We start from the raw sequence: 12,663 nt of genomic DNA on the forward strand, positions 1-12,663 counted from the left end.
TTTTTTTTTTTTTTTTTTTTTTCATACTATTCGCCATTTCCCGCGATAGCGAGGTAGCGTTAAGAACAGAGGACTGGGCCTTTTTTTGGAATATCCTCACCTGGCCCCCTCTGTTCCTTCTTTTGGAAAATTAAAAAAAAAAAAAGAGAGAGGGGAGGATTTCCAGCCCCCCGCTCCCTCCCCTTTTAGTCGCCTTCTACGACACGCAGGGAATACGTGGGATGTATTCTTAATCCCCTATCCCCAGGGATAATATATATATATATATATATATATATTCTTTTTAAGTGATACATTAGAGTGTCTCTCTCTCTCTCTCTCTCTCTCTCTCTCTCTCTCTCTCTCTCTCTCTCTCTCGTGGCGCGTCACACCCACCCGTGGGAGTGTAGTAAAAGATTTCGTCAGGAGTGAGGTGGCGGCGGGCGGGCGGACGGACGAACCCAGGATGACTCACTGAGGGAGGGAGGGAAGGAGGGAGGGTGTGTGAGCTCCATCATGTCTGGTGGCTCCCTTTAGGTGGGGCTGGGGAGGGAGGGAGGAAGATGGTGAATGAATCAGGTCAGGGAGAGGAGGGAGATGTGGTCGGGGGCGTTGAGGGGGTGGAGAGAGAGAGAAGAGTGAGTGTGGAGATTGGTTGACACTATCATAGGGATATATTTGTCTATCTATCTATCTATCTATCTATCCATATATCTATCTACCTATCCATCTATCTATCTATCTATCTATCTATATCTATATATATATATATATATATATATATATATATATATATATATATATATATATATATATAGATTTTGTGTGATCGGGGCCTGAACATGCAGGAGGGTGAAAGGAGGGCAAGGAATAGAGTGAATTGGAGCGATGTGGTATACAGGGGTTGACGTGCTGTCAGTGGACTGAATCAAGGCATGTGAAGCGTCTGGGGTAAACCATGGAAAGCTGTGTAGGTATGTATATTTGCGTGTGTGGACGGGTGTATGTACGTGTGTATGGGGGGGGGGGCCATTTCTTTCGTCTGTTTCCTTGCGCTACCTCGCAAACGCGGGAGACAGCGACAAAGTATAAAAAAAAAAAAAAAAAATATATATATGTATGTATATGTATATATATATATATAACACGGGCAAGTGAAAGACGATAAGTTCCCAAGTGCACTTTTGTGTAATGATCACAGCATCAGGAAAGATACAAGGTTCATCACATGAAAGTGCACTTAGGAACTCATCGTCTTTCATTTCCCTGTTTTTTTATTTTTATGCACATACTAGATCACGTGCACCACTGAGACCTCCTGCAATATATATATATATATATATATATATATATATATATATATATATATATATATATATATATATATATATATATATGTATAATCACGTGCTATACGGGGAGGGGAGTGTCACACTCGTGGAGCTCCCATCACCTTGAACATTTCCAATCATACAACTTTCGAAAGTTGAGTCAGCTGTCAGTATTAACCATGTCCGCAGTCATTGTATTCCAGCCCTCCGCCGCTCTTGTACTACGAAGTATTTCTTTCTAGCTTATTTTCTTTTACAAGTCTCTGGCTTAAATCCTTTATATGTTCTGTAGTGTGTGTGTGTATGTGTGTGTGTGTGTGTGTGTGTGTGTGTGTAGCCCACGAAGAATTGTCCACGATCTTCGATTCGCTTTAGACACTTAAAAGGTTGTGATCAGGTTGTGTGAGTATGTGATCAGGTTGTGGGAGTATGTGATCAGGTTGTGTGAGTATATAATCAGTTTGTGTATGTGATCAGGTTGTGTGAGTATGTGATCAGGTTGTGTGAGTATATAATCAGTTTGTGTATGTGATCAGGTTGTGTGAGTATGTGATCTGTTTGTGTGAGTATATGATCAGTTTGTGTATGTGATCAGGTTGTGTGAGTATGTGATCTGTTTGTGTGAGTATGTGACCAGTTTATTGGAGTATGTGATCTGTTTGTGTATGTGATCAGGTTGTGTGAGTATGTGATCAGTTTTTGTGAGATCAGGTTGTGTGAGTATGTGATCAGGTTGTGGGAGTATGTGATCAGCTTGTGTGAGTATGTATACATGTTCGCAATTGGGTGTGCAAGAGCAAGGCAGACAGCCACACAAATGAGCTGGCTCAGAGACCCAGACAGTCTTAATAACACACACACACACACACACACGCGCCTTTGAAGGACCAAGGAGCCTTAGTGGTCATCCTGTGTTTAATACCGTCAGGCTCTGGAGAGAGAGAGAGAGAGAGAGAGAGAGAGAGAGAGAGAGAGAGAGTGGGTGGGTGGCTTTCCTGGAAGCTGCGTGTGTGTCTGCCGTGACGTCACGTCTGGCGGGAAGCCAGTAGACAGGATCCTCCTGGCGAGACGGTGACGTAGACGCAGACACACCCCAGCGTTCGAGGGCTCCCTCACCCCCACGTCTCTCTCTCTCTCTCTCTCTCTCTCTCTCTCTCTCTCTCTCTCTCTCTCTCTCATGGGAACCACTGCTTTGTCATCCTTTTTCCCACCCTTTGGAAGACATGACGTGTTCTGGGCTCCATAAAGAGAGCACCAGAAACAGGGGGGGAAAGGAGTGGGGCTGGCTGGTGTCGTGCCACGAAGCCGTGCTGTTCATTAAGAAATGTAAGCTTTCGCACCCGTGTGGAAAGCTTAGCTCTCTCTCTCTCTCTCTCTCTCTCTCTCTCTCTCTCTCTCTCTCTCTCTCTCTCTCTCTCTCTCTCTCTCTCTCTCTCTGTGTAGCTCTTGCCGGGCGATAGCATAGACATGTACACAAACTACAGTTGCGGTACATCGTGGTGGTGGAAGTTGGAGTTACAAGACCATCGTGCTTGCAGTGAATTATGACAGTGGCCATCGACCTTCACGCTGACAGTGACATGGCACAGAGGACTTGGATCGTTGTTGTACATACAGTGACTTAGTACACTGTGTACAGATCATCGTCCCGGCAGTGACAGTCCACTTGGTGCATTCACTGTTGTGCTTACGATGACAGTACAGTGAATTCAGATCACTAAACGTACATACAGGGACTTCGTACATAAGGTACACACCATTTTACGTGCAATGGGTATGAATTACTTTTCGCACAGTGACAATATATTCTACACTGATCATCGTACATGTAGTGACTTGGTACAGTTACTGCAGATCAGTGTATGTGCAGTGACACAGTGCAGTTGTTACAGGTGACACTGCACACAGTGACGCAGTACAGTGGTTACAGATGACTCCCTATAGCGACAAAATACAGTGGGTACAGATCCCTTTGCATACAGCGATACAATGTAATGGGTACAGCTCATTATGTATCAGTAGTGTTGAGGAAGTTCATAATGATAAATTGGTTATATAAATTGGTTGTATATTTGTAGCTGAGGAGGTTGATAATGATAAATTGGTTAGTAATTTCGAAAGATTCACACAGTACTTCACTGAGGTTTCTTACCAATGTGGTACGTGTTCTGTTGTACCATGATACAGTGAGGGATGTATTATGGTGCGGTACAGTAATGTATGTGTTGTACCTTACCATGATACAGTAAGATACGTGTTTCATTGTACCCTAATGCTGTAATGTTACTTGTACGATGGTACAGTAAGGGACGTGGTGTATTGTACCGTAATTTGTAAGGCAGATCTTGTATCGTACCATAGTACTGTAAGGTACGTGTTGTATAATGATGTACATAATGTACTCCACACGTACACTTGTGTACCTCGTGTGGGAGGATGGACCAAGCGGTCCACCCTCGTGTGGGAGGATGGACCAAGCGGTCCACCCACGACTGTAATACATCTCTCCTTACAGTTTGGCCCTCACACGGGCGCCTGTAGCTGTTCACAGGTCGCGTGACAGGTGAAACTGTAAGGCGTGTGTGCTCTCATAAGGTCGGGGTGTTACGTGAGGAACGAGAGAGAGAGAGAGAGAGAGAGAGAGAGAGAGAGAGAGAGAGAGAGAGAGAGAGAGAGAGAGAGACGAAGTAAAGGTCTGCAGGAAATTGAGTTGGTGGGCGAGCGGGCCGAGATGGTGGAAGGGAGGGTGTGTGGGGTGAGGGGGGGGAAATGGCGTGACTGGTTACGTCAGCAGCTTCAGGGTACACCAGCCTCGCCTTTGTCCGCCCCCCCCCCCCCATGGTACACCACCAGCCTCCCCTCCCCCCCCTACCCCTCCATCCCCCACCATGGTACACCTCCCAGCCCCTCGCGCACCACCCTCCTGCATGGTACACTCTTATCCTCCCCCATGGTATATCCTCACTCCCCTCACAGTGCACCCCAGGTCCCACAATATACCCTCATCCCTCCGCGATGATAACCCACCTCCCACGGTACACCGTCTTCCACCCCACGGTGCTCCCCAGCTCCCACGGTACACTCACCAGCCCCTCCGGTACACCCACAGACCCTACAATATACCTCAGCCCCCCCCCCATCCAGAGTACACCCCCAGGTCCTCACGGTACACCCCAGCTCTCATGGTACACCCCTTGCCCTCACGGTACGCCCCAGCCCTATGGTGCACCTCCAGCTCCGGTGCACGTCTTGACCTCACGGTACACCCCAGCTCCCTTGGGTACACTCCCAGTCCCCACGGTACACTCCAAGCACCCCCTGTACACCCCAGTCTCTATGGGGCAACCACCCCCCCCAAGGTACATCCTCCCTCACCCCCGTAACTGACCCCTGGTCATGAAGTTGTGAGTGCTCATATCTACAGGTTGTAACTGACGTGTGTGTGTGTGTGTGTGTGTGTTCATCATCTTAGCATCTCTCCCTGATATCTTATGTACCCATTGAGCACCTTTGCCTACACTAGCGACGGAGCTGCACAAGTATTATCCCCAGGTGACCGATAGCACATGGTGACCCCATCTGGAAAGCGTCACTTGTGATCAAACATTGCATAGAGTCATTCATGTACTCAAGCCTTACTTAGATTGTCCTTTTACGAATAAGTACATTTATAAGTATACTTTTAGCTTAACTGTTAAGTAAAGGAGTACATTCATAAGCATACTTTTCACTTAACTGTTTAGTAAATGAGTACACTTATAAGTATAGTTTTAACTGTTAAGTAAATGAGTACATTTATAAGTATACTTTTAACTTAACATTTAAGTAAAGGACAGTCTGTTGGGATCACTTTACAGATTGTGTTTTGTGTACAACGTAACGACTGTACACTCTCCTCTCTGGTTATGACCTCTTCATAGTAGCGATCCCCTCCCCTCCTGCTGATAATGACCTGTGACCTGTGTTGACCTTGGTTCTTCCTCCCTCCTGCAGGTATCCCGGAGAGCAAGGTCGTCCCGGAGAGCAAGGGCGTGTCAGAGGGCAAGGAAGAAGGAGGAGGAGGAGGAGGAGGCCGCCTGAGACATTCCTCCTCCTACAGGTAGGTGGTGGTGTCGCCCTGCCACAGGGCCTGTGCTCCAGGGTTCCCGTTCTTTTTTTTCCACGTTCATCTGTGTCGATCGCCGGCGTTCTCGACGTCTCCTTACCGGGGGGTAGTTATTGTACTGGTGGCAGGTAATGCCTCTGGGGAGACGATGAAGTGAGGGTGGATGTACGGGGTGAGGTACGTAGCTTTCAAAACACAGTGACCGTGTACCGAGGCAGATGTACTCGCGCAGTCCAACGAATGGAATTGCACACACACACACACACACACACACACACACACACACACACACGCACACACACACACACACACACAACCTAGGTGTTAGTCCTTCCTTTTACCTTTGTCAATAAACGGGTACCTATCTTAGGTGTGTGTGTGTGTGTGTGTGTGTGTAAAGACACGGTAGTGCTTCTACAAGTATTCAAGGTTGAGACACGGGGACACAAACACTGATCACACTGGAAGATTCAGAGGGAAGACTTACAGAAAATGAGGCTGTAAGGTTAGGCAAGGAACGTGTTGATGACAAGTTCAGTGATGTTTGTGTTTTCACGGTGGAAGACACTGTAGCCCCAACACTAGTGTTACGGAGTGGGAAGGAGGTCTTGGGAAGCACTTGAAGATCCAGAGAAGGTATAAATAGACAGATGAAGGAAGGTTCTTGACCCTAATAAGGCTCATGGTTCCACGAAATGTCTCCCCATACTTGTTGAGTATGTGTGCAGATGCACTCGACGAAGTGTTCGAAATGTTCGAGACTTCGCCGTCAGAAGGGTAAGCTGCCAGGGGGAATCGAAGGAAGGGAAGTGTCGTATCTTGTCCAAGAGAGGAGCTGAACTATACAAGCTGGTTTCCCTGGGGAGCGTGGTCGTGAAGGTACTGGAATAGATAATTGATCTGTTGGCTCACATAGATGACTTTCTGCTGAGGAGGAGCTCCTCAAAGTGGGGAAGGGCACGATTTTTTTGGTGGGGAAAAAGGGTTGTGTATGTAGAACCTCTCGAAGATTTTCACGAGAGTGAGATCTGTTGTAGGTGAAAAGATAAGGCCATGACGGATTGTCTGTGTATCTGGACTGTCAGAAAGCATTTGACACTGCGCCGCATAAATGATTGGTCACGAGAGTTGGATCTTCAGGGATGGAATAAAGGGGAGATTACTTCGAGACACAGATGATTATATTAGTGGGAAGGAACAAAGGACGCTCGTCTGGGTAGCCTTATTACGATTTGTCGATGTCACCAATGGCATGCCGCAGGGTTCGATCCTGGGGACCAGTGTTGCTCTTCATCGCGTGCATGATTTTCCAGAATGATCTGTACCTCGCCTGCGGATGATGTCAAGGTAATGAGGGAAGTTAAAAGCGAGGCAGGTTGCCTCATCAGCTCACAAGGAGATCCAGACATATCCCCAAGGATGGCGCGATGCATAATGGCTTGATGAAGCTCTGCCCGAGTGAATGTAAAGCAGTGGGGATGGGACGCAGCGCCCGAAGGCCTCGGTATGAGCCTTATCCTGCAGGAGACAAAGTTGCAGGAGTCTGCATGATGTGAGGAGGGGAGACGTCGTCGTCGTCCCCACCACCAGCCTGTCGCCAGTGGGGGCCCACATAAAAGAGGATGAGGATGCAGGAAACAAAGTGTCTGCTGGCAGATATTAGCATAACATTCGAGAATGTGGCTAAGGAAACATTGAGCAAGCTCCTCACCATCTCAAGGCTACAGAATTAGAATCTGCTTCTCATTTATTTATTCATTTTAAGTCACCACACTTTAGGAAGCCTCTAATGTGGAGAGTCTCGAGGGAGGTGGCAAAGATGTTACCCGATTTAAGATAACTGAATTGCATCGAACGGTTAGATATATGACTTTGCTCACCGTGAAAGAGAGAAGAGTAAGGGATGACTTCAGTCACAATCTTTTGAGTTTTTCAATCACTTTGATGACGTAGACAGGTAAGAGTTCTTCGACAGATGTAGGTCTACAGCCACCACACGACATGAGATGAGGTTAAGCAGGAAACTTGTTAATCAAGAGATGATGTCAGGAAGTACCTTCGAGGTTCATGATTGGTCGGTGGGATGGAACAGCTGAATGAGGACGTAGTGAATGTGGACAACAGGCACAAGATTGGAAAAAAGTTGTATGATGGTAATGAAGGTCCAAGAGATGGGAGCCCCCCCACGAGAGTAGAAATCCCTCCCCTTACAGTACAAATACACACGCACACACACACACACACACACACACACACACACACACACACACACACACACACACACACACACACACACACACACACGTTTAACACCCTCCCTCCCTCCGTCCCTCCTACCCCCGCCAAGACGCACATCGTGCTCACGCACATTTCAAAACTCACACAGGCTCATGGCACGTAAGGTAGCGAATGACAGCAGCAGCGTACGTGACGTCGTACACGCACGATAACCCCCCACCCCACACACCAGCCCCATAAACAATCCCCCCCCCTCCTCCTCCTCCTCCTCCGGCACACGTGCGTGTAAGGAGCGTGGCGTGGCGTGGTGTGTGTGTGTGTGTGTGTGTGTCGGCGCTTAGCGCGCCAGGTATAGCTCGTGGACAGAAATACCACCCCCGGGATTACGTCCCACAAGGCTAAATATAAAACCGACACTTGTATTATTCATCGTCTCCTCTGTGTATTTCCTTCTTGAGCCAGGGCTGAGAATACCTCTCTCAGGGGAGATGGCCAGCTGGGAGATATGGACGCCTCAGAGAGGCTTCTTGTGTTGTGTGGCGCGGGTTATGATGCCTCGTCGTCCTAACGAATGGGTGTGCGTGTGTGTGTGTGTGTGTGTGTGTGTGTGTGTGTGTGTGTGTGTAGCCTGGGAGGGAAATCTGCATAAGTAGCCTGGAGAATGTGCGGAGACTTGGGTGACTGGCTGACTGACTCTCTCTCTCTCTCTCTACTCTCTCTCTCTCTCTCTCTCTCTCTCTCTCTCTCTCTCTCTCTCTCTCTTTCTCTCTCTCTCTCCCTCTGAGGGCGTTGTTACGTCCTGGACGTCCGCGTCAGTCATGTATTGATGGTAGAACCTGCGTCGAGGATGCGCGTTGACTCGAATGACGTTGCAGGCGTTGGCCAAGGACTTTAGTGACTCCTCCATTGACGGGGTAATGTAGCAGGCAAGGATCTAGGTCTATATAGGGGAACGCTGAGAGGAGGGATAGACTGTAGGCTGGCGGGCGCTCCCGTGTGTGTGTGTGTGTGTGTGTGTGTGTGTGTGTGTGTGTGTCTGAGTGTGTGTGTATGTGTGTGTGTGTGTGTGTGTTTGTGTGTGTGTGTGTGTGTCATCAGTCAGCCGTCTCCGCTAGGGCATTCCAGGCACGTGCAGCTTGTGACGAAGGAGGAGTCAACCAAGGGGAGGAGGGTTGCTGCTGTTGCTAGGGGAGAAGTGGGGGAAGGAAGGGAGACAGAGGAGGTCGAGGGGTGAGGTTCAGGGGGACTGTGAGTTCGGGTATGGATGACACGGAGGGAAGGTCGTGTGTGAGGAGGAGGTTTTGGAGGGTATGGATGTGTTGGGGAGGAGGGAGAAGACGTTGAGGGGAGTGGTGAAGAACGAGGGAGGAGGGGGTTATGGTACCGCGTGATGGAACACCTGAAACAACCAGGTAGTCTTGGGACTACCTCCGTAGCCCCACGAGCTACATCAGCGTCCCCCACTTCTCACAGCGTAACAGCTGACTGTCACATGATACCACGGAGCCGTGAGTGTATGTACGTATTCCCGCAACCATAATCTGTGGATACATGACGGAGGGAGTACTCCTCCGTAACGGAGAGCATTTCCAGGTTTGGAGCTGTGTTAGTCTTGGCATATGTACTCGGGAGATGTGCGTCCAGTCCAGGTCGCTGGAGGAAATGGGTCAGGCAGGGGGAGTCGGTGGCTCGTGGACCCCTCCTGGGGGAGGTCGGACGTGTCCTGGGAAGTAAATGCTTGCCAGAACCTGCGCACGACCGTGTGATGCACCGCCACCACCCGCACGCACACACCTGGCACGCACGGGCCTCCCTCGTGCACGCACGCATGGTACACCGCGCCTCACTCGCGAACGTTAACACTGCTCACGAACGTCACCAAAGCTCACGGTCACCACCACCACTCACGGTCACCACCACCACTCACGGTCACCGCCACCACTCACGGTCACCAGCACCACTCACGGTCACCAGCACCACTCGGCCACCAGCACCACTCACGGTCACCACCACCACTCACGGCCACCACCACCACTCACGGTCACCACCACCACTCACGGTCACCACCACCACTCACGGTCACCGCCACCACTCACGGTCACCAGCACCACTCACGGTCACCAGCACCACTCGGCCACCAGCACCACTCACGGTCACCACCACCACTCACGGCCACCACCACCACTCACGGTCACCACCACCACTCACGGTCACCACCACCACTCACGGTCACCACCACCACTCACGGTCACCACCATCACTCACGGTCACCACCACCACTCACGGTCACCAGCACCACTCACGGTCACCACCACCACTCACGGTCACCACCACCACTCACGGTCACCACCACCACTCACGGTCACCACCACCACTCACGGTCACCACCATCACTCACGGTCACCACCACCACTCACGGTCACCAGCACCACTCACGGTCACCACCATCACTCACGGTCACCACCACCACTCACGGTCACCACCACCACTCACGGTCACCACCATCACTCACGGTCACCACCACCACTCACGGTCACCAGCACCACTCACGGTCACCACCATCACTCACGGTCACCACCATCACTCACGGTCACCACCACCACTCACGGTCACCACCACCACTCACGGTCACCACCATCACTCACGGTCACCACCACCACTCACGGTCACCAGCACCACTCACGGTCACCACCATCACTCACGGTCACCACCATCACTCACGGTTACCACCATCACTCACGGTCACCACCACCACTCACGGTCACCACCATCACTCACGGTCACCACCACCACTCACGGTCACCACCATCACTCACGGTCACCACCACCACTCACGGTCACCACCATCACTCACGGTCACCACCATCACTCACGGTCACCAGCACCACTCACGGTCACCACCATCACTCACGGTCACCACCATCACTCACGGTCACCACCACCACTCACGGTCACCAGCACCACTCACGGTCACCACCACCACTCACGGTCACCAGCACCACTCACGGTCACCACCATCACTCACGGTCACCACCATCACTCACGGTCACCACCATCACTCACGGTCACCACCATCACTCACGGTCACCAGCACCACTCACGGTCACCACCATCACTCACGGTCACCACCATCACTCACGGTCACCACCACCACTCACGGTCACCAGCACCACTCACGGCCACCAGCACCACTCACGGTCACCACCATCACTCACGGTCACCACCATCACTCACGGTCACCACCATCACTCACGGTCACCACCACCACTCACGGCCACCAGCACCACTCACGGTCACCAGCACCACTCACGGTCACCAGCACCACTCACGGCCACCACCACCACTCACGGTCACCACCACCACTCACGGTCACCACCACCACTCACGGTCACCACCACCACTCACGGTCACCAGCACCACTCACGGTCACCACCACCACTCACGGTCACCACCACCACTTACGGTCACCACCACAGGTAAAGACGTATGGTGAGGGGGCAGGAAGTACGAGGGTTACCCTGGTATGTGAGGTGGAGAGTAGCAAGAAGACGAGAGGAGGAGGAGGAGGAGGAAGAGGAAAGGAGGAGGAGTAAGAGGGATAAGAAAGAGGAGGAGCAGGAGGAGGTAAAAAGAAGAAGAGGAGAAGGAACTATAGTGTTAGAAAGAAGACGAGAGGAGGAGGAGAAAGAAGGATAAGAAAGAGGAAGAGCAGCAGGAGGTAAAAAGAAGAAGGGGAAGAGGAGGAGAAACTGGAGGGTAAGAAGTTGGTGATGTTTGAACATTCCATTGAGTGACGATTATGATGAAGGTTAGAAAATAGAAAATTGAATTAGAGAAAAAGAGGAAACTCATGGACGGGAAGAGCGAAACACGAGGGAAGACTGAGAGGAAAAGGCGGGGAAAGAAAATGAGAAGCAAAGGCATGTTATGACGCCACCAGAGAGCCGGGGGAAGACGCCGCAGCACCACACGTTATGTTGCCTGAGTCCGCAAGACGCATTGCCTGACCTACTTTACATCCTCCCCCGCCCCTCCTCACCCGCTCCCCTCACCCGCTCCCCTCACCCACTCCCCTCACTCCTGCCGTACTGCACCATACCTCCCTCGTCCCTCCCCCTCCCTACCGCCGCCACCAGCACCAGCCACACGCTCAGTCTCCCCCCCCCCGCCCCTTTCCCCCCTACCTCCGGTCCACTCCTTCCTCCCACAGTAGTCCCCTCTCCCCACCTCATTCTCCCCCTTTCCCTTGTCACCTCGTTCCCTCAACACCTCCCCTTAGTGGCCATCCCAAATTCACATCGTCCCCCTTCCTCTATCAACCCCCCATCCCTTTCCCCCCCCCCCGTTTCATCCATCCCATCCCCCGCTCCCAGACGCCCTCACCCCTTCCCCTTCATCATTACGTCCCACAGGTTCACCACGAGCGCGCGTGTCCCGTCCTACCTCACCTTGGCGACCGTGTGTTTGGGTGTCGAGGTGGTAGTGAGGAGGAGGAGGGAGGGCAGGCAGGGTAGGGTCCCCGAGCAGGGAGCCCTGGCTATAAATAGCCAGGTCATCAGCGGTGTTGGGAGTAGTTCGGGGCTATAAATAGCCTGCTTGTTACCGGTGCTATAGGGGGGGGGGGGTCACGTATGAAGAAGTAGGTCATGATACTGGTGGGCAGGTCATGTCAGGTCTAGAGGGCCCCCTTAACATAGGCGAATTGACCAACTGGAGTAGAGGAGGGGCGTCCCTCTGGAAATGGCTAGTATGCGAGTCATGGAGGACGTACATACTATGGCCAACGTATTAGCTGTGGAGGAGGCGAGTCTGGGTGTCATTGGCCATACATATGTGAAAATAAGAAAGTCTGGCTGTAAATAGCCAACTTATTGAGTAAGTCCGGCGGGATCTAGCTAGCTTATTAGCGCGTAAATAGCCGGTTCATCACCGGTGTGATGAAGGCAGGGCTGAAGCCGACTCGGTAGCCAGGCCAGAGGTAAGCCGCGTTATAAATAGCCAAGGTTACAT

At 51.3% G+C, this 12,663-nt stretch overlaps 1 protein-coding gene across 7 annotated transcripts in view; it reads left to right on the top strand.

The window, feature by feature from the left end:
* The window catches only part of LOC139750209 (uncharacterized), a 249,849-nt gene that overhangs the window by 172,556 nt on the left and 64,630 nt on the right, over positions 1-12,663 (top strand). For all 7 annotated transcript variants that reach the window (XM_071664668.1, XM_071664666.1, XM_071664672.1 and 4 more), the window contains exon 4: positions 5,304-5,409. In XM_071664668.1, the coding sequence (XP_071520769.1) occupies positions 5,304-5,409 (106 nt within the window). The remainder of the gene's footprint in view (positions 1-5,303; positions 5,410-12,663) is intronic.

Source organism: Panulirus ornatus, chromosome 9 (assembly GCF_036320965.1).
Source record: "Panulirus ornatus isolate Po-2019 chromosome 9, ASM3632096v1, whole genome shotgun sequence".
In the NCBI taxonomy this organism is placed as follows: Eukaryota; Metazoa; Arthropoda; class Malacostraca; order Decapoda; family Palinuridae; genus Panulirus; species Panulirus ornatus.